This window comes from Nyctereutes procyonoides, unplaced genomic scaffold (assembly GCF_905146905.1).
Source record: "Nyctereutes procyonoides isolate TBG_1078 unplaced genomic scaffold, NYPRO_anot_genome, whole genome shotgun sequence".
Taxonomy (NCBI): domain Eukaryota; kingdom Metazoa; phylum Chordata; class Mammalia; order Carnivora; family Canidae; genus Nyctereutes; species Nyctereutes procyonoides.
In genome coordinates, this window is record NW_026575140.1 from 2326037 (window position 1) to 2353885 (window position 27849).

General features: G+C 43.3%; 1 protein-coding gene across 1 annotated transcript in view; it reads right to left on the minus strand.

Moving 5' to 3' along the window:
- Positions 1 to 27849, minus strand: part of CDH8 (cadherin 8) — a 359125-nt gene that overhangs the window by 110114 nt on the left and 221162 nt on the right. The window contains exon 8 of the mRNA XM_055306104.1: positions 26261 to 26397. Coding sequence (XP_055162079.1) covers positions 26261 to 26397 — 137 coding nt within the window. The remainder of the gene's footprint in view (positions 1 to 26260; positions 26398 to 27849) is intronic.

Sequence of the window (27849 nt, forward strand, 5' to 3'; positions counted from 1 at the left end):
AGAGAAATCCTTGCAGGACATAATGAAACTTCCATATCTTGACTGTGGTGTACACACAAACTGACACACGTTAAAAATGTACAAGACCACGGACACACACAGGCATGCAGTGCCAGTAAAACTGGGGGCACCTAAGTTGGGCACGTCCTACCAATAGGACCGTCCTGGCTGTGAGGTCACACTATATTTCGGTAAGATGTCACCATTAGAAGACACTGGATAGAGTGCTCATAGGAACGCTTCTTCTTTTTTTTTTTTTTTTGTTACACCCGGATGCAAATATATAATCATCTACAATAAAAATTTAAACAAATCTAACCTCCTGACGGTCATCATCTAAGATCAAAGAAAAAAAAATTGATGGATTTCCAAAGCTGTTAACAGAAGTCTTCACTTAGGGAACAAACTGGTCTAGGTCCGGGGTTTTCCGCTTACGGTCTGCTCTGTAGTGGGAGTAGCACTTGGATACTTGGGAAAACGCAAAGTCTAAGCCTCCCGTTCACACCCAACAGATCAGAGGCTCTGAGCGTGAGGCCCAGCAGCCTGGCGTTCGTTCCACCAGCTCTCCGGGGCCTGCAATGCAAGCTGACCTTTGAGAAACCCCCACCTTACGGTTTTGTGAGGACCCTTAAATGCGTGAATAGCGCTTTGCTGCTCACAGTGGGTCCACTGACCCCAGCAGGAGTGTCGCCTGCCAGCTCCGAAGCAATGCAGTCTGTCCTATCGACGCAGCTCGTCCAAATCTGCTTCTGGACAAGATCTCCACGTACCTCAGAGACATGTTAAAGCGTGTAAAGCACGCAGCTGTGTTCCGAGGGGAGCAAGAGGACTTGGGCGCCCCCTCCTCTGGGGCAGGGGCCTTTAGCCAATGGTCCCCGCTCCGCATCTCCTGAGCCCCACCCGGGGCTGGGCCGCCCGGGACCTATAGGACACCAGGAGAGATCCCTCTGGTGTGGGTCCCTCCGGCCTGTGTCTGCAGGTGGGGGCTCCTGCCCAGTCTGTCCTGGCCTGGGCCACCCCCGAGGGCCAGCTCTGATTCCAGCCACTTACGGCCGCGAAGCCGGCACTGCAGGTGCGCAGCCAGGTCAGCCGGGCCCGAGCCTCACCAGGTGGCTCCAAGGGTGAGGCCATGGGACCTAAGCTCCCCCGGGCCCCTCCGGCTTCAGGAAGGGACAGGCTCTGCAGGGGCTCCTCCCCCCCCCACCCGGAGCCTCCCACCCAGCCTCCCAGCTGCAAAGTAACACTGCCGGGGGCTGCAGGTGAAGGGGATCTCTGCCTATTTACCTTCCAAACTTCAGTTCTGTGGAAGGACCCAGTGTTATCCGAATGCACAACTGACAGCGGAAAAAATCATTTACCATTTTTATGTCTAGGGCTTAACTTCAAAAAAAAAAAAAAAGCCAAATTCACATTGAGTGAATGTTTCGGGGGTTTCCAGGGGAGGGGGAGCTGCTTTTAAGCCCTTTGCTGACTCAGTGGGGACACAGGGCTAGGGGCTGCCCCAAAGCTGTGAGAGCGCGGACTGGGATTCCATGTATTTGGAGGGATCCTCAGAAGTGAAATAAAAATAGGTTTATATCCGTGACAGCAACACAAACAGCTACTGGAAGGAGGCGAACCTGGGCGGAGAGCCGTCCTTGGCATCGCGGGCCCTGAGCAGCGGCTGCCCCGCTCTGGGTCTCAAGGGCCCACGATGACCAGGTGATGCTGGTCTACCTCCCCGCAGCTCCAGCGGCTGGGCCTCGGGCTTCAGGGGACACCGGGGACAGGGGGGGCACGGGGGTACGTGGGCATGGCCACACAGCAGGGGCCTGAAGCCCAGGGCCTGAGGAAGCCCGCGGGCGACCTCTGCCCGGCCCCTGGCAGGGAGGGGCAGGGAGGCGGCTGGACAGACGGCCCTCGGCCGGCACCCCCTCCTCTGCTGCCCGACGGAGGCGGGGAGGCCGTGGCACTGGGCCCAGCGAGCCGGCCAGCATTGGGCTCCCCACGGGGCCGCGGACTCTGCATGCACCAGGCCCCCAGCCCCAGCCCTCCAGCCCTCCAACCCCCCAGCCCTCTAGCCCTCCAGCCCCAGCCCTCCAGGCCCCCAGCTCCAGCCCCCCAGCCCCTCAGCCCCCAGCTCCAGCCCCCCAGCCCTCCAGCCCCTAGCCCCGCAGCCCCCAACCCTCTAGCCCCCCCGCTCTAGCCCCCCAGCTCTCCAGCCCCTCAGCCCCCAGTCCTCTAGCCCCCCAGCTCCAGCCCCCAGCCCCAGCCCTCCAGCCCCTCAGCCCTCCAGCCCCCAGCCCCCTAGCTCTCCAGACCCCCAGCTCCAGTCCTCCAGCCCCCCAGTCCCCCAGCTCCAGCCCCCCAGCCCCAGCCCCTCAGCCTCCCAGCCCCCAAGCTCCAGCCCCCCAGCTCCAGCCCAGGCCACCACGCAACAACCGCGATGCACCTTCCGGCCCGGGTGCTGCCCCGCACTTCGTTTGCATCCACGCCGGAGGACACCTGAGAGCCTCAGTCCTCTGCCTGGGGGTTCACGGACTTCGGGGGACAAGTGGAGGAAAGCGACCCACGCAGGGCGAGGGTAACAGGTGGTATGATGCGGGCAGTGATGGGCGACACCCGTCCTGGCTTCTCCTGTGCTCCTCTTGATGCGAGAAACCACCCCCTCCCTCTTCAGCCTCGGTCCCGGAGCACAAGCACAGATCCAAGGAGGAAACTACAGAAACACGCAATATGAGTATTTTAACAGGGGCCTCGGGCAGCTCGGTGGTTTAGCCCAGGGCGTGACCCCGGGGTCTCGGGATCGAGTCCCACATCGGGCTCCCTGCATGGAGCCTGCGTCTCCCTCTGCCTGTGTCTCCGCCTCTCTCTCTGTGTCTCATGAATAAATAAATAAAATCTTTAAAAAAACTTACAAGTGAATTAATTAGCTAGTATTTGTAAGATTTTCAAAACAACAAAGCAATGACAAACATGGAGTTGTCTGGGCAAGGCTCTTGCTGCTGTCTTGGGAAAATTATTTTCTATGTCATTTGTTTTCTACACTTGAAAAATGGGTCTCATAATACTTGCCCTTTTCGTACCTCAGAGAAAAAAACTGCAAGGATTAATGAAACATTTGTTAAGATTTGTAAGCTGGATAAATTAAGAGAGCATCACCACTATTCTATTAGATTCTTCTAATAAAATTTCCAGTAGAACCATAACCCTTCAACCTTTGTGAATAAGGCAGATGTGAGAATGTGGCAATAATGTAACTTTTAAAGAAGTCTGTCTTTGTTGTTTAAGTCAAGTGCTGCAATCAAATTTCTAAATCTCAAAATTATTTGAGTAAATGATTTTTTTTCCTCAAAAAAAAAGAAAAAAGAAAAAAAGACTGAACACATCTGAGAATAGAGAAATTGAGAAAGGTATGACCTTCCAGTGCTTCGGGCTGACACTTGGTTTGGCATCTAAATCTCAGATGAGATTGCGGTCATTAGATCCGTGATTCTAGTGACTTACTTAATGGATAATTAGGGCATATTTCTCCTCGAATTCATGAATTAGTTGAGATACTCATGCAGCCTTTCCCCTACATCTGTTGCTTGCTACATGTGGGTAAAATGCCAGTTGATTGGATTGTTCACTTTTCCTTCCAGATGTTTTGGCATCCCATAGTTACAGGTGTATGATTGTTAAAATATGCAAGATTAATGCAAAAGCGTTCTACTGTTTTCTGCTTTCTAGGCTTTAACCATAATGATACATAAAATAACTTTATTGCTTTAAAATATGAACTGTGATCTGAACTTCATAGCTCTCTTGATCCAAGATTTCAACAATGGATGTGAATATTTTTTTTAAAAAAAATCAGTTATATTTCCTTGAGAAACTGCAGGGTTGATTCCACACCAGGAGGGAAAGGAGTTGGAGACAAAGGAGAAAGTCCAGATCCAGAATATATCTGGAATAAATCATGAAATCCACAAGTAGCCCATGTGATATTGACTTGAGAATAGTCTATTAATATAGACAGACTTGGTGAACGTTTTATATACATACGTTGCCAACTCAGTGATCTTGAAGGAACCACCTCTCCACAGCTCCATTTTATAAATTGAGGATAATGTAACCTATTTACTTCACAGTCTCTTATCTCGATATCTCGTTATTCTACGTAAAGAAATTGCACTAAAAAAGTCAAATGGCTATTTGTCTGTGCAAATCACTCATGAATAGGAGCCCCCTGCCGAGTGTATCTTGCCACTTTTCAGTACAGGACCATCCCTTTGAACCGCAAAGCATATACAACTCCAGAAATGCATTTGTGCGCTTAGGAGAAGACAGTCTGCAGAGAGAGGAGAGGATGGGTACTCTGTAAGGAGCAAGCCAGCCAGCATCTGCTTCCCTTGTAGAGAACAGAGACCTGCACATTCTCAATTCTGTCTCTTCTGAAATGTTGACAGTCATCAGCGTAGTCACCAAGACGATCGCTGCATCATTCGTCAAGTGGCTAGGACACTAGTCACACACTTCCTAGGTAAAACTGCTACTGCACAAAATCGATGGTAATACACGTCGTGATCAACAGACGCTATTATTGTTACCACCGTCACAGTTTGTGTTACTAGAACCGATCTGGTGAATGTCTGTTCTCGCAAAGTGAGTATTAGTGAAGCACTCTCCGATTATGAATTCATGAAAAGTCTTAGGAGGGCAAAATGACTTCACACTGTCTAGCTGAATGATCTTGAGGAAACAGCCTAAGCTTTCTGACCTTCAGCTGCATCACCTAAAATGCAGGATAATATTACCAGCCCTGGCCTATTTTCATTTATTTATTTTGAGTTTTCAATGTAGTGAAGCATAAAGAATCCGTTTATGAAATATATAATAGTAAAGCAAGGAATTCCAATTACTAGCAGAAATGATGTCTAGAGGCCCCAGTTATCTTTATCTGGCAAGGGCTTCAATTTTTTGACTCAGGTTTTCCAAAAGTTCATTCACCTTGCTAGGTTCACTGAGATTTAGGATTTTGCCCTCAGCTCTGCAGAAACAAACTTCAGTCTATCAGCAGCACATCCCTGGAGTGCATGTTGCTTACACACACACACACACACACACACACACACACACACACACGTATTACTCAAACTATTAGAAGATATTTGCCTAGGAAAACTAATATGTTCATTTATAATGAAAAGCCTTAAATATTAATATAAAGTCCTGAAAGCCCAGAAACATATAATACCTGGCTGCTTTCTCTCATTCACAAGATGTTGATAAGATGACTCGTGACCACACAGGGAAGTTTTGTAAGGTACATGGGCAATTCTAGCCAAATGCTTGAGTTAAGCACTGAGTAAATCTCATGAAATGATGAGATGGCAGTGATGATGATGAGATGATGATCTGGGTCAGCATATTTTATTGCAGCTATTGGTAAAGTTGAACAAAATAATCACAAAGAAGGTAGCTTAAAAAGCATGAAGAGCACCGTGAGGTGTATAGTTTAAATCTTGGTGGCCGAATGCTCTGACATTGTGTCTGTTTCCATAGACATGGCTGGTCCCTGAAAGAGCACTTCAGTCTTGGGCCTTGGTCTCTCTGGCAGAACCAGGATGAGTACCCACAGGCTCTATGTCTGTAGCCATCGTAATTCTCTACGCCTGCTCATAGAGCTCTCTGAAATGGTAATAGCAAGGATTCAGCCGCAGTCAAGTTTCGATCTGGCCTGAAACAATTTTGCTATTGAGAAGGCATCCTTATGTGATGAGAACTTAGAAATATAAATTACGATGTTAACCTATTTTCATCAGAACTACCTTGATTTTCAGTCTCCTCTTAACAATGACTAGCATCTATTGAGTTCTTACTATATAATCTATACCAAGAATTCTACTAAATGCATGACTTCTTTCAATATCCAACCTGCATTTTACAGGTGATAAATTACTGTATCAACCTGATATCAAACAGATAGCAACAATAAAGATTGTTACTACATCTCAGAACAATTGGGAAAATAAAGGTCTTCCTTAAGTTATAGCTCTCCAACAATTTGGTCTCAGGGCCTCCTTCATACTAAAAAAAAAAAAAAAAAATGAAGAAACCAAAAAAGCTTTTATTTTTAAAAATGTATGTTACAGGGTTATCATCCTCAATACCTACCAATTAGAAGTCACACTAATTTTTTCTTTAAAACACAGCAATACACAGACACATTTTATTGGCCATGGAATAATGATATTCAACATATGTTACACAGCCACTAGAAAACTCTACTGTCCACTCAGGCAAATAGTGTCATAATATCAGACAAATTTTGACCTTGTGGGTCCCTTAAAAATGTCTCAAAGACTTTAAGTCCCTGTGGACTACACTTTGACTATGCTATCCTAATCTCCCCCCATATATATATAATATATATATATGATACTTTTTGCTGCCCTCATCCTCCTCCCCCATATATTTCAACCACTCTATTTAAGACTAGGCGCTATTGTAAGTGTGTCACACAACTATATAGAAAGACACTATTATCCACACCCTACAAGTGATGAAACTGAGGCTTAGGAAAGATGAGTGGCTTGCTAAGCAGCACATAACTTAGAAGTTTTGTAATTAGCTTACTAGCTCCTTTCTGTGCCCAAACTTACACTATTCATTATCATGCTATACCACAGCCACCAAAAATATATCAACCAGAGATGAATGAGAACTTAATAACTGTCTGGTTTCACCCACATACTACAGAGAACTCTGAAGTTCAGTGTTATAGTTACACTGGGCCCAATAATTGAACCTAAGTTTCCAAAGTGGTTTTATCATGCCTCTTAAAAGTTGATATTCCTACTGCAGATGGAGTGATTCTAGTATGTGTACATTATAAAGACCAGGTAAGATGATGGGGAACCGTATTTCATGGTAGAACTACACTGAATGAAATAAATGTACTACCTTATGATTATTTATTTTTATGCTTTTTATCCCACATCAACTGCAGGCAGTTCCATTCTCCTGACTTTTGTTCCGCTATGTATAATATCTAGTACAAGGCCTGCCATCATTCACATATTTGAAAATTTGTTCTGAGATTAATGTTTTTCAAAGGATGTCTACTCATAGGCCACATCCTTAGTAGCATGGAGAGCCCAGTCTTCGACATCAAACGTGGTGAGTGACCTTATATACATTCCCTGACTTCCCTATATCTTGCTTCACCCACTTCTGAAACAATGTTGGAGAGACAGCCATCTCAACACTGTGAGAAAGAGTAAATGAAACAAAGATTTACACACGGTGAGTAGCATTCTTCCCGAGATCCTGGGGCATCTCAAATGCTAGTTTATTTCCTTGTCACACTGAGATATCATTCAATGCTCTATCTGGAAGACGGAGTCTATAGAGATCATGAGAGAGTTGGTGCACTACCTACAGCTTGCTTTGCATCTATGCAAATTTCCTAAATCCTAATTCTTACAATGTCTAAAAAACTGTAAGCATCTCCAGCCCTTCTGCAGCCAAAAATATGTACCTTGGGCATTCATTTATATTTTCCCGTTGGCCCTCTATGCATTCCTAAAGTACAACAGAAGGGTCAGGTGGAAATATGATGCTCCTACAGTGGATTAGGCCACCAAAACAAGGACTGAAACGGGCCAAGATCAACAATCCTTCCGTGGTATCCCCAAGTTCCCAAGACATCACGAGTGGATTCATGCCCATCCCTTTGGCTGTGACACCCTTGCTTTTCTTCTTCACTTGTCCCATAGTAGCTTGGTTGGAAGGGAATTGGGGAAGGCATCATATAGAACTCATTTCTTCTTCATCTGTATTGTTTGAATGCTTTCTGTTTCCATTAGAAGACTTGGCTGTAATCCAGGAGTTGTCTCCCAACTAAAGGAGGCCCAGCTCTAGACCGGGAACTCAGGCTTCAACAACCTGGACCACAGTACCTAGCAGTGTTATGCAGAAATGTGCTTGACTCACTAATGTTTTATGTGTTCAGTCAGCAACTATTCGGTACACTGATTATATTCTACACCTTAAACCTCTTTATTCTGGACACTATGAGGAACAAACAACAACAACAAAAAAATCAGAAGAAAAAATAAAATAAACATCTAATTTATCACTTCCCATTTTCACTAAGGTCTCCTATTCATATGCCGAAAGCCATCTGCAGAATATCTAACTGCCTTTTAAAACCCATGTCTAACCAATTACTTCTGATAAATATCCAGATATGTTCAGATTTATTTTAGGGATGAGTTTCCCTGAGAAGTCACCCGACACATCAGTTTCTGTCTTGGATGCTTTTTATATCTTTTCTTAAATAAACAAGTGTGGGTTTCTATGGTATTCTTTGGAGTTCAGTTTTTGTTTCTTTGTAACTGCTACATAATTATATTGGAAATGTGAAAAACAGTTCAGCAGGAAATCAAATGCTGGCTCAGTATGGGTATTTTTATATCCACAGATACTCAAATATGAACCGGCAAAAAGATTTGGATACTGTGCCTAACATGCAATCTAATGACAAACCTTATTTAAAAGCCAAGAAAAAAAAGCTCAAATAGAACATTTTTCCCCAAAACACATTTTTTTAATAGTGCATTAGAGTTGTTCCTTTTTGTTTTTGCTAAACAAGTAAATAAAGCTGAGAGAAAAGGTTCTAAGAAAAAAAATCAGTGGTTCTTAAACATCATGCTCAAAATAGTGTGCCTCAAAGAACAAATGATGAGGTTTCTATTATTATTATTACCATTGTTAAAAACAGATATAGAGAATATACTGTTTAACTGTGTATCATAAGTCATAATATTATATGTAATAAAATGTAACAATTTTATGTTGATATAATTACAGTAAATATAATAATAATGTGATATATATATTTCTATATCATCTGAGTTTTAGCTCCCTATTGAGTATTACAGTCTCCTTTTATTTATTTATTTTATTTTATTTTATTTTATTTTATTGTATTGTATTTTATTTTTTATTTTTTTGGTCTTTACATTAAACATGGATTCCTGGGTCCCCTGGGTGGCTAGTTGGTTTAGGATCTGCCTTCAGTTTAGGTGATCTCAGGGTCCCAGAATTGAGTCCTACGTTCAGCTCCCTGCTTCTGTGGGGAGCCTTCTCCCTCTCCCTCTGCCTCTCCTGCTTGTGTTCTCTCTCTCTCTCTCTCTCACCTGGCACATGGTTTACTGATTAATACTCAAGAGTAAAGGAATGAATGAAGTGATATATATACATTATATATATATTATATATATATTATATATTATGTATGTATATATCAAATAAATATATATATATCAAATAAATAAATAAAATCTTTTAAAAATTAAATTAAAAATGGAATCCTGTACAAAATGCATATTTCTGGTTTCCTCTTAAAGTTTCTCAAAGTAAAATGTCATAAAAATATGAATACTACATCCTTTTCTTGCAGATTATTCACAGAACTGACTTATCTCAGGATACAATTAAAGAAGAAAGGAATCATCAAACAGGGATTACAAGGAAACGTCAAGTAAAATCACCTTTTTAGTTTACAAATAAGGAAACGGGAGCGTTAAAGAGACAGTCTCCTTTTAATCAGTAAGAAAATACATTAGATTGGTCAAGGAAACTGTTTATGTTCAAGTAGATAGTTGTTAACGGAACCTACACTGGAATCATGTTTATTTTACTGTAAAGTCAATGCTTTTTCACTCACTTGTCATCCCTGGTTTTACTTCACATTTCTTTTCTTCAGTCTATTATTAACCATTAATTGTCAAATTACAATAGCGGGTATGCGGCAGACCTCATCATTCCAAGCTTATCTCAGTGGGTTTGTAGGAACATTCAAACTTTAATGTTAGCCTTTCATTTAGACTTCATTTTTTTTTCTTGAAGTAAGGAGCTGGAAGTTCCTAAAAATACAAATTCCTTTATAATAGATACTTCACAAACGTAAATTTTAAATTTATCACCCTCATCTGTACTTGCCCACACTCATCTCATTCAGTTACTTTAGTGGGGATAAAAGCCTACCAATGATATGCTGTTGTGTTTCAACCACTTTTATAAAAAGCTGGTTAAAGGAAAGCTGTGGATTCTTCAACTTTGGAAGCAAAAGGCCATCTTTTCTTTCTCTGGCTTGTTAATGTACATCATGGTAGGTCTCAATAACATCTAGGTTATCAGGACAGGTTAGAGGCTAACTGTTCAGAGATTGGGGGTAAAGAGACAGAAAAGCCTAGGATCAAATCCAAACTCAGCCACCTAAATCCAGGGAGTTTGAACTTTGAATACTTTATTATTTATTACAGTAGAGAATTGATGGTTCCAACCTGAGGAGTTATTGTTGAAATTAAATGTGATAAAGGGCAGAGAAAGAGCTAGAACACAGTCTAGCATATAGCAAGAACAATACTTTTAATTATATCCTTACTTTCTTACTCATCACCAAGGTTTGCAACCACCAAGAGTATTTGCTTCTCCTTTCTGCTCATTAGTTTTAATCAGATGCCAATTTCTGTTCTTTCAAACTCCATATCTAATGCAGCTTTAGTTTTACTCTGAATTAGGACTGCACGGATTATAGCAATGGTTGTTAAAGTGCGGTCCCTGGATTAGTAGCATCTTTCACATGGCAACTTGTTACGAATTTAAGTTCTTAGCCCAGAAATCTGTTTTAATAAACTCTGATACACCATAAAGTTTCAGAAACATCTTCACAGTGGACTCCCAAGGAAGATGGCATGGTAGTAGGATCCTAAACTCACTTCATCCCACAGATAAAACAATGCAACACTAACATCAGTGTAGATAACCCAGAAAATGAGCCAAAGACTGGTAGAACAGACTCTCCACAGCTAACTATAGAGAAAAGACCACATCAAAGAGTGTAGAAAGGACAGAGACATAGTTGAGAGCTAGACAGAAAGACCGTCCATGGAAAGGAAGGACACCACTAGCACAGAAAGGGGAAAAACACAGACCCTCACACCAAGCTCCCCAGGTACAGGGAACCCACATAGGGAAGATGAAGCCCCATAAATTTTGGCCTTTAAAACCAGAGGGTCCAAATATTAAGAGTTTTTATAACCAGCAGGGGTTAAAACCTAGAACTTTGAAAATCAGTAGGTACAGCTCTGAGAAAGCCCAGAGCAATTGGAAACTGAATACCTGCCCTTAAAGAGATAGTACAACAAACAGCTCCGTGGGGACATAGCATAGAAGCAGCAGTTTGAAAAACACTTAAGATACATGAGAAGAAGAGTTAATATATTCATATTAAAGTGTACAAGAGGGGCAGGGATCACTGGGAGACTTCTCCAGGAACAAAAGGGCTTTCGGGTACCATTTCCTTCCCCTACTGCCAGCCTAGACACAGGGACACATGTGGGAACTAGCCAACACCAACACTCACTTCCTAACTTGCTAACAGCCTGCCCTGCTTGTCATGTTCTCCTGCACACCTGCTTCCACCAATACATCCTTGGCCTGAACCCACCCAAAGCAGTGTCACAAGCCCAGCAGTGTGCAGGTAGCCCTGATAGGTTCCAGCGCCACTCCACAGTGACTCGTGCCCCAAAGAGAAAAGAAGATAACCACAGATAGCAGTCTGACTGCTAAACTAGCTGTGGGCTGGGGGCAGACATTGGATCTGACCACAGGGCCTACCCACCAAACAAAGTTTCATAGGGGATAACACAGAGAAAGCGCCCTGCAATTTGATGCTACTGCATCTTTGGTAAACATCTGGTCTGACTCAATGTAAGCCAATGGTAGCCTCAAATTGGCCCACTACCACCACAGGGACCAAACCATATCTATAATAGGCAAATAGTCCACTGTAGACAACTAGACTGAAGGCAAAGAGCAGTGCAGCAACTAGGCTGCATTTAACACAAACTGGGTGATACCCCTAAAGGCCAGGTTCCGATGAACACAGGACACTGCACAATAGGACACTATAGAACCTCTTTTACATAAGGTCATTATTTACAAAAGCAGGAGACATAGGTGACTTTCCTAATACACAGAAACACAGAATTAGAAAAAAAAAAAAAAAGAAAGAAAGAAAGGACTATGTCCTAAATGAATGATCAGCCCTAAATCATTGTGAGAGATAAATGAAATAGAGATAAGTTAATATGACAGCTAGAGAATTTAAAGTAATGATCAGGGATCCCTGGGTGGCGCAGCGGTTTGGCGCTTTCCTTTGGCCCAGGGCGCGATCCTGGAGACCCGGGATCGAATCCCACATCAGGCTCCCGGTGCATGGAGCCTGCTTCTCCCTCTGCCTGTGTCTCTGCCTCTCTCTCTCTCACTCTGTGTGACTATCACAAATAAATAAAAAAAAATAAATAAATAAAGTAATGATCATAAAGTTATTCATTGGGCTTGAGAAAAGAATGGAGGACATCAATGAGACCCTTAACAAAGACACAGAATAGAGAAAAGAACCAATCAGAGATGAAGAACTCAATAACTGATATTAAAAATACAGATGACAGAATGTAGAAGTAGACTAGAGGAAGCAGAATATATCAACAACCTGGAGGACAGAGTAATGCAAAGCAATCAAACTTAACAGGAGATTGGGGGGGGGAGAATAAAAATGAAAATAGACTTAGGGAACTCAGTGGCATCATCAAGCATAATAACATTTGCATTATAGGGATCCCAGAAGATCAAGAGAAAAAAACAAAGGGACACCAAACTTATTTGAAAATATAGTATTTTAAAAACTCCCTAATCTGAATAAAACAAATTCAGAGCCAGTAGTCACAGAGAAACCTCAACAAAAATCAACCAAAGGAGGTACACACTAAGACATATAGTAATTAAAATGGCAAAAAGTAGAGATAAAGAGAATTTTTAAAGCACTAAGAGAAAAACAAAACAAATGAACTATTACATACAAAGGAAACCATATAAAGCTAACAGCTGATTTTTTAGCAGAAACTATGCAGACCAGAAACTATGTAGCAAACTATGCATTTGAATGATATATTCAAAGTGCCAAAAGAAAAAAAAAAAACTGCAGTCAAGAATACTCTTCATACAGCAAGACTATCATTCAGAAAAGGAGGACAGATAAAGAGTTTCCCAAACACAAGTTAAAGGAGTATGAGCACTAAACTAGCCCTACAAGAATGTTAAAGGGGACATATTGAGCAGGGGAAAAAGACCATAAGCAGGAGTAAAAAGTAGGAACACAGAAACTCTAAAAATAAGTGTATCTATAAAAATCACTCAAGGAATTCACAAAATAATATAGAATATGCCACCATATTCCTAAAACATGATAGGAGAGGAGTAAACAGTGGGTTCAAACTCAAGTGAGCATCAACTTAATACAGACTGCTAGATGTGTAAGATGTTATATATAAACCTAATGGTAATGACAAATCAAAAACCCAGAATAGCTAGCAAAAAATGGAGAGAAAGGAATCCAAAATACATCATTGAGGAAAGCCAACTAATCGTGAGAGAAAAGAACAAGAGAAGAAAGAGAAGAACTACAAAAACAGCCATAAAATAAATAACAAAATGGCAATAAGTACATACCTATCAATAACTTGAATGTAAATGAACTAAATGTTCCAAGAGAAATAGGGTGACGGGATGGATAAAAATACCAAACTCATGGATGCTGCCTACAAAAGACCCATTTCACACCTAAAGACACACACATGGTGAAAGTGAAGCGATGATAAGCGTTGATTATGCAAATGGAAATGATTGGAAATCCAGGTGAATAACACTTACATTGGACTAAACAGACATTACAACAAAGGCTGCTCTTTTTTCCATTAAACTTTTGTTTTAATGGGTCTCAAAATTAAACAAAGTCTTTAATAAAAGGCAAAGAAAAACATTATATAATCATAAGGGGAAAGTCCAACAAGAAGATTTAACAATTGTAAATGTTTTTGCTCCAATACAGGAGTACCAAATATATAAAGCAGCTAATAACAAACATAAATGTAGTAATTAATAGTAATACAAAAATAGTAGGGGACTTGAACACCCCCCTTACACCAATGGACACATCATCCAAGCAGAAAACTCAACAAGGAAACAGTGGCTTTGAATGACACTGGACCAGATGGATTTAAGAGATATATTCAGAACTTTCCATCCTCAAACAGCAGAATACATATTCTTTTCAAGTGTCCATTGAACCTTCACCAAAAGAGATCACATATTAGGCTACCAAACAGTCTCAACAAATTAAAAAAAGACTAAAGTCATAGTCATACCATACATCTTATACCTGAAGGCGCTAGAAAAAGAAGAACAAACTCAAAACCAGTAGAACAAAGGAAAGAAAGATTAGAGTAGAAATATCCAAACATAAACTTAAAGAAAAAACAAACATGAATCTGGCAACTGATTCTTTGAAAAGATCAACAAAATTGATAAATCCTTAGACTCATTAAAAAAAAAAAAAAACAAAGTGGTGATGGGGGACTCCAAAAGAAATCTCAAAAGAAAAGAGTAGAAATAACCTATATCTATCACATCCCAAAACTTAATCAAGAAGAAATAGTGAATTTAAGTTAACCAATTACCAGCAATGAAATTTTTTTTAATTTTTTTTAATTTTTTTATTTATTTATGATAGTCACAGAGAGAGAGAGAGGCAGAGACATAGGCAGAGGGAGAAGCAGGCTCCATGCACTGGGAGCCCGACGTGGGATTCGATCCTGGGTCTCCGGGATCGTGCCCTGGGCCAAAGGCAGGCGCCAAACCGCTGCACCACCCAGGGATCCCCCAGCAATGAAATTTAATCAGTAAACAAAATCTCCCGACAAACAAAGGTTCATGGCCAGATGGTATCACAGGTGAATTCTATCAAACATTTAAAGAAGTGATACTACCTAATTCTTCTTAAACTATTCCAAGGAATAGAAGATGAAACAAGGCTTCCAAATTCATTCTATGAGGCCAACATTGCCCTGATGTCAAAAACAGATGGAAAAAAATAATAATAACTGAAAGCCACTATCTCTGATGAACATGTTTGCAAAACCCTCCACAAGATATTAGCAAACTGTATCCAACAATATTAAAAAAAAATCATTCACCACAATGAAGTGAGATTTATCCCTGGGATGCAAGGGTGGGTCAATATTTGCAAGTAAATCAACATGGTACAACACATCACCAAGAGAAAAAACAAAAATAAAACATGATCATTTCAGTAGATGCAGAAAAAGCACCTGACAAAGCACAACATCCATATTCATGATGAAAACTCTTAACACAGTGGGTTTAGAGGGAACATATCTCAACATGATAAGGACGATATATGAAAACTCATCATTGAGTCTAACATCATACTCAATGGTTAAAAAAAAAAAAAAAGAAACTAAACAAGAAAACAACGGACTTTTCCCCTAATGTCATGAGCAATATAAAGATGTCTTCTTGCGTCTCAACATAGTACTAGAAGTACCAGCTACAGTAATCAGACAACAAAAATCAGGAATCCAAATTGGTAAGGAAGAAGTAAAACTTCTACTCTTTGAAGTAGCAATCATACTATATTTGGGAAATCCTTAAAGACTCTAACCAAAACCACCAGAATTGATAAATGAATTCACTAAGGTCACAGAATACAAGAATCAATATACAGAAGTCTATTGCCTTTCTACACACTATTAAAGAAGCAGTAGGCAGAAAGAAAGTAAAACAATCCCATTTAAGAAGAAACCTAAGGAGGTAAAAGACCTGATCTTCAAAAACTAGAAAACACTAAAGAAAGAAACTGACACAAATGGACAGATATCCATGTTCATGGATCGAAACAACAAATATCTTTAAAATAACCATACTACCCAAAGCAATCCGCAGATTTAATTCATTCCCTCTCAAAATACCACAGCATTTTTCACAGAACTGGAACAAGTAATCCTAAAGTTTATATGGAACCACACGAGACCCCACATAGCCAAAGCAACCTTGAATAAGAACAAAACTAGAGGTATTACAATCCCCAATTTATTATTATTTTTTTTTTACAATCCCCAATTTCAAGACATACTACAAAGCTGCAGTAATCAAAACATTACAGTACTGGCACTAAAACAAACATGTAGGTCAGTGAAACAGAATAGTGAGCTCAGAAATAGACCCATGATCTTATCATCAGTTTATGTTCGACAAGGGAGGCAAGAACACACAACGGGGAACTAAGTCTCTTCAACAAATGATGTCGAAAAACCTGGACAGCAACACGCAGAAGAATGGAACCAGACCACGTTCTTACACCTTACACACACACACACACACACACACACACACACACACACACTAAAGAAACTCAACATGGATTAAATACCTAAATGTGGGACCTGAAACCATAAAAATCCCAGAGGAGAGAGAGCACAGGCAGTAATTGCTCTGACATTGGCTGTAGCAACATTTTTCTAGGTATGTCACCCGAGGCAAAGGAAACAAAAGTAAAAATAAACTCCTGGAACTATATCAAAATGAAAAAGCTTCTGCACAGTGAAGGAAACAACCAAGAAAACTACAAGGTAGCCTATGGAATGGGAGAAGGTATTTACAAATGATATGACTGATAAAGGCTTAGTATTCAGAATATATAAAGAATGGATACTAATCAACACACACACACACAAAAAAAAAGAAAGGAAAAAAAAGAAAAATGAATAATCCATTTTTAAAAAGGGCAGAAAACATGAATGGATATTTCTCCAATAAGATATACAAATGCTCTACAGACACGTGGGAAGATGTTCAGCGTCACTCATCAAAGAAATGCAAATCAAAAGCACAGTATCATCTCACACCTGTCAGAATGAATGGCAAAAAAAAAAAAAACAAAAAAAAAAAACCAAAAAAACAAAACAAAACAAAAGCCCACAAGAAACAACAAGCGTTCATAAGAACAATGGAGAAAAATAATACCTGTCTATTGCTGGTGGCAATGCAAGCTGGTGCAGCTGCTGTGGAAAACAGTATAAAGTCCCTCTAAAATCAAAACTAGAATCACCAGATGATCCAGCAATTCCACTACCTGGTATTTACCTAATGACTACAAAAACACTGATTCAAAAAGACACATGCAGCCCTATGTGTATTGCAGCGTTTTTTACAACGGCCCAATTATGGAAGCAGCCCAAAGGTCTGCCCTTTTTTATTTCCTTCATTTATTTTTTTTTAATTTTTAAAGATTTTATTTATTTATTCATGAGAGACAGAGAGAGAGGCAGAGACACAGGCAGGGGGAGAAGCAGGCTCCATGCAGGGAGCCCGACATGGGACTCGATCCCGAGTCCTGGGATCACGCCCTGGGCCGAAGGCAGGTGCTAAACCGCTGCACCGCCCGGGCTGCCCGGGTCTGTCCTTCAATAGATGAGTGGATAAGGAGGTGTGGTACGTGGGTCCGATGCAGTATTAACTGGTCATAATGAAAGCATGAAAGCGTGCCCCTTGCAACTACATGTCGGGATCCAGAGAGTGTAACGCTAAGTGAAATAGGTCAGAGAAAGACAAATACTCGGTGATTTCACTCATATGTGGAATTTAAGAAACCAATGAACCAAGGGGGAAAAGAGAAAAACAGACTCTTAATTGCAGGGAGCCAGCTGGTGGTTGCGGGGGTCGGGGGTATGGGGGGAGCTGGGTGAAACAGGAGAACGGATCGAGGAGCACGCACAGCCCGACGGGCACGGGGTAGCGCCTGGAGCGAGCCAGCACGCCGTGCACCTGAACTGACCTAGCTCTGTCCCTCGACTGTACTGGCATGAAAAGCACCACCCCTGCCTCAGTCTCCCCCTCACTCTCCTATGCAGACTGTGCGCTCAACAACCTCTTCCCCTAAACCTGGATCCTAATGTTCTGTGCCCTAGATTCCCCTTACTTTAATATTTTTTAGGTGTACGAGGGGCCCCTGTGACACAGAGTAAGAGAATGTCCTCGACCTGTCATCAGAAGGCGACCACGCTTTGCCTCTAATTTTCCAACCGTACGTCCTCCTCCCTCTCGGACCCCCTCAGCACCGCCGGAGACACTCTAAGCTCTTGCCCTCTTGCTGGAGATGTGGGTCTGTAAGATCCCTGACCGAAAGCCTGCGGTCACTCGCGATCCTGAACAGGGCCTTTCCCGTGCAGTGGGAGCTGCACCCGCTCCCGGGCGCCCGCTTGCCAGCAGCACTGTGCTGGCATCTCACGCAAGCCTGGGGCAAAGGCCTCCCCCCTACCCCGTCCGGGGGCCAGGAGAAGGGAGTCCTGCCTCGCTGACTCCTGGGGCCCCCACGTGGCGGGGCCCGTGGAGCACCTGCTGACAGCAGCTGCACCCTGGGGGCGCTGGGTGTCTCTTCATTTTGGAGACTTTAGAAAAGTGGCACTGGTACGAGAACATGCAAGTGTGTGTCCTGGCAAGACCTCCTCCCTGGACTCGGGCTCTGCAGGCCGGGAACGCTCACGACACGTCTCGGGGACTTGCCTGCACCCTCTCGGGGCTCCTGGAGGCAGGCCCCACACCAGTGCTGGTGAAGCACGTGGCTCGGGCCCAGGGGCGCAGGAGGGGGTCCCTGCTTCTCCCTGACCTGAGGTCACAGGGAGACAGAGGACGGGCGTCAAAGGGACAGGCACAACGAATTCCGGGGGAAAACGCGCCACCTCTGACCTTGGGGAACACGGCAGGTGCATCCGTGACCACAGGGCCCGCGGGAGCCGGGGAGGGCCGAGCACATGCGAGGGCCTGTCACCCCAACGGCGTGGAAGCCAGGGGGCCCAGTCTGAGTGTCACCTACCGCTTGGCTCAAGGGTCCCCTGAGCCGGCACTGAAACCCCAGGTGAGGGGACACAACCGGTGCCTATTTTCAGGCCCAGTTTCCAAGCTCTGGACGGGGGAGTCCTGCCATCAGGAAACACACCGCCGCCTTTTCATTCTTGGCTTCGCTGCTGAGTAACCTGCGTCCCGTTGCTCAATACGGATCCGATGGATCGGGTCGGATTCAGTGAGAAAGGGGCCTGCGGGGGATGCAGCTGGGCTGGGCCATTCAGGGCTCCTTGGGGCAGGAGACGGGCCGGGCCGCGAGGCTCCTCTCTGCCAGCACCTTTCTCACTGGCGCCGGCTCCGAAGATCGACTGATCTTCTGTGGGATCCCCTCCCTCCCTCCCTCCGAGCACAGTCAACGGCCCAGCGCCTTCATGCAAGGGGAGCACAGCTCTTCCCGCCCTGCGTGTCTCGGCTTCAGTCACCGACGAGAGCGACTTCTGGAAACCCAGGAGCCTCAGCGCGCGGGTCGGCCTGCCTGTGACTTTTTAAAATTATTTTTATATTATTTCATTCATTCATTCATTCATTCATTTAATTTATCTATCTATCTATTTATCTATTTATTTATTTTCTGCCTGCGACTTCTAACCAAGAGCGGAGGGGGGTGTGTTGAGGCAGAGACCCCTCCCCTTCATCAGTTAATAGTGTCCATTCGGAGCCGGAGCTCATCAGGGCACTCTAGAGTGGGGTGACACTTTGCTTCCTTTACTCCCTCACTGACCTAGCAGGTGTTTGCTGGGCGCACCAAGAACGCGCTGGCGGCCTCCCCGGGTGGGAAGCTGGCCCGCGCTCAGGCGGTGATAAGAACTTTCATGGGAGCAGGAACTCCACTGGCTTCTTCCTTGCAAAATGTATCCTCAGAGCCGTAAGCAAATAAGGTCATCGGCACCTCCGGGCCCCTGAGGACAGACTAGAGGCCCCCCCAGGGGCCAGCCCGCCCCTTCCCCAGGCACCGCAGCTTCTCCTTGGCCTGCACGCACCCTGTCGCCCACAACCTCTTCTCACCCCTGCTCTTAGCAGCCCTGCTGAGCTCGTTCCCCGTGGGGCCTAGTGCTCAGGTGGCCACATGGCCTCGGGCCCCCAATCTCTGGGAGCCCCTGAGGCACCTTGCACCTGGGTGTCACGGCCCCCTCTGCTTCCCAGCACCCCTTCCCCCTGTCCGAGTCGTCTAGCTGGACAACTGAACAACCACGACCGTCCATGTGCTTCCATCCCTCGGACACTGGGGAGTGGCACTGAGCACCATGGAACTCTAGCCTCGGGCGACAGCGAGACACATTCAGTACTTTGAACGGGATCCAGACGTAATTTGAAGTGTCTGGGGTCCAAGCGGGACCAACGAACATCCGCGCGCTTCATCGTGAGGGCCTTTCCTTCACCACAGGGCATCTAAGCACAAGGAAGAAACAGCCGCTCGCAGGGACACGCGGCCCCTGAGTGCCAGCCTCGCTGTTGTGGCAGGAGATGGAGGGACACACGGTATAAACCAAATAAACCATTTTAAATTGAGCAGTGGCTCCAAGCCCAGGACTAGGGCTGCCGTAACAGCAACAGTCTATCAACTTCTAGAGGTTTCAGATGGATTCTGAGCTAGGCGGTTCGCAACTCTCAGTTTTCATTCAATTCTCACTACACCCAAGATTTTACGGAACGATTATGATTCCCATTTTGGAGATGAGCAAACTGAGAGCGACTGAGGAGACCTAAGATGCCAGAGTTGTAAGGCCATCAAACAAGGCCAGCGCCACGACTCGAGATTTCTCTAAAGCACGAGCTACAAAGGTAGATTTCTCCTCGGTATCCTGGGTCGGACACAGTGATTATCCTGGCAACCGGGCCCCATGCCAGGGGGAACACCTCTCGAGTGCCACCGAGCTAGCGTTTTCCCTGGGACAGTCGGCCGTCCTTAGTGAAAAGCCTCGTCTGCAATATCGTGTGCAGCCCACTGTCGCGGGCCAGAGCGATGCATCATCACTAACCCGGGAGCTACTGCACGTTCCTGCTTTAACATGCTTCAGGTAAGCAACGGGGGTGCTTCCTGTACGTGCCAAGTGCCAGCTCCCACGCACTGTGTCCTCACATCACCAGTCTCCTCACTCTAAGACCAGCACTCGGTGCCTCTGAGAAAGCCCCTGTGGAGACCCTTCTAAGCAAGTGGATTCCCCTCCTGTTCCCCAGTGTTCCTGATGTCCCCTCCTGTGAAGCACACTGCTCTGCTAGGTAGGCCTCGGCACCCCGTTCAACCTAGAAGAAACCTATGCTCGGTCTGTCTGATGGACGCCAGGCCCACCGCAGGCCAGGCCCACCGCAGCTCACCGAGATATAACCTCATCACTGCAGCAATAATGACAAACAGATATAAAAACCTACAAAAGAACGCCTGGGCTTTCTCCGTCTTCCTTCAAGGCACTGCAGGGCGCCGAGACACCACTGACTGGGGGGAGAGAAGATGCGGTTTTGTTCAGAAAAGCGGGTTCCTGAGCTGTCACCTGAGCGTGTGACTCGGCGGGCGATGGCCTCACACAAAGGCTTCCAGCGTAGGGGACTCAGGGCCGCTGCGTGAGCTGCCTTCTCTGCGGTCGCCACCGAGGATCGCTGTGCCCTAATGCACACTACTGTGCACCGTCCTCGGTTCTCTGTTCCTCTGTTTCCCGATTTCTGAAACAGCTGAAGAACGGCAGTGTGAGCAACCCCAGGGCCCTGCTGTGCGCTCGAGGCAGTACGTCCAGCCCCGGTCACACGGGCTGGAGCCGAGCGGCTGCTGCGGCCCGGTGTGTGCTCCTCCACCACAGCCTGTCCAGGCCACGGCCTTCGGCTTCACACCCAGGACCTGCTCCTTCACTGCTTCAGCCAACGACGTGGCTGTACTGGAAGCTCCATTAAAGCATGAGTTGGAAAGGAAAGAAGATCTGAGAGAGGTGTCTTCCGTGAGGGCGTCCAAGAACGTGCCGTCTGCAGCTCAGTGGCATGGGTGCCGGTCTTGCCCCTTCACCCAACACCCGCTTGCGAAGAAACCTGGGGCACGTTATTTAACTGTGTTGGGTTTCCTCGTCTGAAAAATGCATATGGTCGATTTGTCAGCAATGCGGGGGTTACGGGGTCCCAGCAACACCCCCGATCCTGCAGAGCTGAAAATCCAGATATTCGAAAAGCTCGACTTTTGACAATCTACTGTTGACCAGAAGTCTTATGACGACATCAACAGCTTTTAACACGCGTCCTGTAGGTTATGTGTATCATATTCCACAGTCTTATGATAAAGTAAGCTAGAGAAAAGAACCTGTTATTAAGGAACTCAGAAGGAAGAGAAAACACACTTTCAGTATTATATTTGCTGGAAAAAGTCTGCATACGAGTGGACCTGCGCGGCATAAGCCGTGTTGTTGAGGGACACCTCAGTTCTCCGAGTGTTGTGAGAATTTAATGTGTCGTAGGACTTCCATAATCCTTTTCCCAGTGTTTAGTTAGTCAGCTGCATTTGCCTTCAACCTTCCCCACCATGGCCAACGGCAGCCACGCACCACAGTCGCAGAGCACGGGGTTGCTAGCAGAGACACGCTGCGCAGGCCCGATGTCCTGTTAGCCCAAGGACGTCTCCCTGCCGGCTCATGCCGGGAGCTGTGCCCGTCGACCGATGGCAAGCTGGACCTGTTACCACTGAGGGGCTTGTGGAGGGCCAGGGCGAAGCATCTCAGCCTTGGTTAAGTGCATCTGACACAAGAGGATAAAGCACGACATCTCCATTCTCGTTAAGAGATAACAGATGGACTTCCCTAGGATCCTTTTTTTTTTTTTTTTTTTTTTTTTTTTTGCTTTTTAAGCTTAATTTCACTTGCTTAAATCTTTGATGAGATGGCATCCTGAGAATGATTTAAATTGTTCTCCTGGGAAGAATGATTATTTCTTTATCTTTATTAGGACCTCCTCCCTATAGATTCTGTTGTCCTCGGTGATTTTAATCTCTGACTTGTCCAAATACAATAAATCTCCCTTTAAATTTTTTTTTTATTTTTTTTTTATTTTTTTTTACCCCAAGACCTGGTCTGCGGCTTTGGAAGATAAACATTACATGATGGGCTAAACACTAAAAACCAAATCAAACAAGTTTCTAAGCCATTTTCATGTGATTCCAATTTGTTCTAAAGTTCTTTGTGATCTTATTATTTCTACTTCCTTTTATGATTCAGAGGGAAAAAATGGCTTGATTGTGCTTTTAAAGCTCCTTGATTTATGCCCACCTCAGCTTATATATTACAGCTAAAAATTAAAATTTTTTTTTCTTTCTCTTTTTTTTTTTTTTTGATAGGTTCTTGCTTGCTGGTGCTAAGGAGGTTACAGGCAAACATTCCAAGGAAAGCAGACTGATATCTAAGTTCACAGACCCACATTTCTTGAGATATTTGACCTCCTGAGTTAAACCTCCTTATTGGCCAAAATATACCTATGTGGTTTGTTTAGTTTTCAGTCTCTGGGTAAAAATTAATTAGGTCATAAATTAAAAGTTGGCGATAACTCTCATTGTTTCAACAGAGTCTGATATATTTTAAACCCAGTGAGGTTCACAGACAAGCCGAGGGTCTCTACGTGGGCAGGGCCATTCTGTATTTGCTGCTTACGTGAAACCGCCTGTAAAGCTGAATCTGGGACATACTTGAGTGATTTATCTCAAGTCATGAAGAAAATTTTAACCGGTCTACACTTGATAGATTTTGTAATCTGATTATTATAGTGCATTTATTAATGACAATAATCATTTCCACTTTAAAAATGACCTTGCCTAATTATCTTACTGGTACACATGAAGGCTTGTTTTTCCTTTTTCATGTTTATCATGATCCATTTTTAAGTGTGATCATACGTTCATGGAAGGCGTTCCACCATCGTACGTTTCCACACCGTCCACACGGAACTGCTTGTGTTCCCGACCCGCGTCATCTTCCTCACCCCTCTGTCTTTCTTTTTTTTATTATTTGTTTTTATTTTTTATTTTTTTATTATTTATTTACGATAGTCACACACACAGAGAGAGAGAGAGAGAGAGAGGCAGAGACACAGGCAGAGGGAGAAGCAGGCTCCATGCACCGGGAGCCCGATGTGGGATTCGATCCCGGGTCTCCAGGATCGCGCCTGGGTCAAAGGCAGGCGCCAAACCGCTGCACCACCCAGGGATCCCCCCTCTGTCTTTCTTTACGGATATCTCAGCAGATTTCCACTTACCCTTTTATGTGCAGGTGCTTCCAGGAGCTACAAGAAGGAAAACTCCAAGAGGAACAGGGATTTTGTCTCTTTTGCTCGCTGCTATGTCCCCAGTCACTGGAAGAGTGCTTGGCAAGTAGTACACACTCAATAGATAATTATGGAGTGAGCAAGCCAGCGGATGTCTTCTCAGACTTGGGGTGTTGCCCCTGTCACCCTGGAGTTAACAGCTCATTCCCTGGGAGCATCTGCGTTTGTGTCTGTCCTCTTACTGGTCTATGATTCCTTGCAAATGAGTCTTTAGTTTCCTGATTGTCCCTGAGATGTTTCTTACCCACCTGCTCTGCATATCCATTTACTTTTACTCCTCAGGATGGACTACTATAGATCCTTATAATTACGACCTCCTCGATGAATATTCAGTAAAGGCATCCATCTCATTAAAAAAAAAAGTGTCGCGGATGAAGGCTAACTCACCTAGGTTGTATTCAATATGAGGAGGTTCTTTAAAAAGTAATTACTGCCTACATATTTTAAGGAAAAAGTGATCCTTTAGAGCATTTGTATAAAGATCTAAAGTAATCTAAATGTATACCGTTTTTCTCAGAGGCTTAAGGCAATAATATGTCTTCAACATTGTAAATTACAAAAATTTCATGTCTGTCCCTCTCCAGATGGGGTTAACATTTCTAATAAACAGCTTGTTCTATCCCTTAATCTTAACAGGAAGAACCTGCAACCAGAATAACACGCCAGGGAAGAGAATACTACTTCTAAACCAGGAAAAATACCAGTTTCCAAAGAGCATCCTCTCTCTACAACCCTCTACTTGGTAGAGTTGAAGTCACCAATCAACCTGACTGCATGTTCTCTGCTTGCATGAAAGGTTCTCATAAAAAGATATATTTTTAACTCTTAAATCTTTACTTTTTTGCACAGTGTTTCTATTTGTTTGTTTGTTTTTTAATAAGGCTCCCTGGAGGCCACTTCCGTCATATCCAAGAACAAGGAAAAGCTGTGCTCTTCCTCAAAGCATGGATTACTCTTGTATGTCCAGCAAAATTAACTGGGTGTCTCAGAGATGTGTGCCCTGATTTCACATTACCTATGAAAACAGAGCAGGTTTTAGAGAGAATAAACAGCAGATTTTAGGTCCCACATTTTACATTTGTCATCTTCACACTCTATATTATATGCGTGCCCATGAATTTTTCTTAATGTTGATTTTTATTTCCTTATTCATATTCCCAACTCCTGTAAGAATGTATTGTCTCTCTTGAATCGGTGTCGACTGTAAAGGTCTTATCAGGTCCTTTATGGAAAGAACATCAGATAATATGCAAAATGTATTTTGTTTGGAAATAAAATGAATACTATGTTCCTTTTGCATGTTTGGTATAATAAAATATTGGTATATTGGTGAGGCAGACAGAGGGCAAATTCCCAGAGATGGGTCAGCCCTAAATTCCACCATATAGCTATTGTTTAGAGACTCAGCAGCAGCGCCATTACTGGGCAATCAAAGAAGCTGTGTTCACTGAAAATTGACTGAAAGGCTAACATGTTATTTTAACAACCCTAGAACATCCTTCTAAAAAATAATAGAAAAAGTCACAGTTTCACATGTAATTTACGAAAGCAATTATATTGAAGTCACAGTTTTAATAGTCTATGGTTACTGTGTATTAAACCCTAAAAACAAAACAAAAAATCATCTATAATTTCATCTCTTCAAAATAATATGTATCAATAGTACAAAGTTTCCTTCTGGGTTTTCTGTCTGCCTATGCACATATGCAGGCATGTGGTCTAAATACGTGAACCAAATAATAATAATAATAATAATAATAATAATAATTAATAAACAATAGTTTCTATACTGTATATAACATTTATGTTTGGTCCATTTGTTTAAATCGTGGTGTACAGTTTTTAAGTTCTATTTTTTTTTACCTACCCTGTCATACGAAATCTTTCCCCATATTTCAATACACAAAACATTACTTGTAATGGCTGAATGATAGATACATGATATAAGACTATTTGGATATAAGAATGTTTCCTTCCCACATACATTGCGACCTTTGGTAATTGACCACTGGGCAAGTTATTTCTTATTGAGATATTTGATTCAAAGGCTCCGTGGGAACAACAAAATAGGTTCCAATGTCAAAATATCTGATGGAAACAGGGATCACATTAACCATGTGATCAGGAGGCAAAAATTGAACCCGGTCACACAAGGAAGAAATTAAATCCAGGCACTTACTAATTTCGGTAGCAATGATTGTTATGTTGTGCCATACACTTAATTCTCTGTCAAGTGGTGTTGCCAGCGTTATCTTTCCATCATCTGCATTAATGTTGAACTGTCTCTCCAGGTCAGTGTGCCGGTCGATGGAAAACCTACAAAACAGATACATCTGTAATCTACTTCAATGTTTATATGATCCATATATTCCACAGCAGACCTTTAGTAATCCTTGGAGAGTCATAGTTGTGAAGTCAAATGGATTGGGAAACTCGGTGGCATCATAATTTGTGAAATAAAATGACTGAATGAGGCACAAGAAACTTAATAATTATTGTCCAAGGAGTAATTAGCCACATATGCCACGTGGAGGTCATAAACTGCCATCAGTTTCAATAGGTAGCATCTTCAAAAACGGATGCTGATGAAGAGTTAATTGGGCAATCCATCACATTTATTGGACAGCTTATGATAATTAGCAGTTGCCACAAAATATCACATAAAACAATAAACTCAAGCCCAAAGCAGGATGATGCTGGGCAGCATTTTATTTATGGCAGTTCAAAGGAAATGTGTGTTTATGTTGAACACATATTTGACTAGACAACATGTATGTGTTGTTCTTGTGGCTGCTGGTTTGTTTTGTTTTCACGTTAAGTACACATTTAGGATTTCCACTAGTTTCTGTCCATAGACATAAGATGGTGGCTGATTCTCTAGTAAGAATTTTTGAAGTTTGGAATAGATAGATATTTGAGCATCTTTGTTACACTAGAGTCTACGAAATTAACAGTTTTTAAGTGCACAGGTTAGTTGTTCCCCCTTTGAGGAAACTCTTTCAGATAAGACACCATTAAGGTATTTTGTATCTAGAACCAACGGCTTCTCATGAACACTAGGCATCAAGATAACACAGGAATTATTTTTCCCCCCAACATTTATAGCTATCCTCTTTATGCATCAAGATCTGTGTTTTGGTTATGCAATGCTGAATCCAGTAGGCTAAGTGTCTTGAGGAACACAAGACCTATTTAGAAAAAACGGCCCATATATAAGCAGTGAAATAAACTAACACAGGATAGAATGGAAACAGGGACCACTTATCACGGGCCAAGCACAGGGCTAGGTGCCTCTTCCTTCTTCTGTCCTGTTCTCTTTGCTTTCTCATAGAATGAAGGAAGGGTGTTGTGGACTGATGGTTTGTGTCGCCACAAAATTCATAGGTTAAATTCCTAATGCGCAGTATGATAGTATTTGGGAATGAGGCCTTTGGGAGGTAATCAGGGTAACATGAGGTCATGAGGGTAGGCCCTCATGATGGGATTAATGCCTTTATGAAAAAAAGGAGGAGGCACAGGATGTCTCTGTTCTCCACCAATGAGGATACAATGAGAAGACAGTCATTCCATCTCTATCACTTATGTATTGCTGTTTGGGGGATAATTAATAGATTCACTGAACCTCAACTTTTTCACTGATCCAATATGGCTACAGACTAAAAATAAGCATGAATAAATCTCTAAGACACGTTCTAAAAGGACCAGAGATATGTTTATCATTACCATCATCACGCTCACTGGAATCACCATGTCGGATTACATGAAACT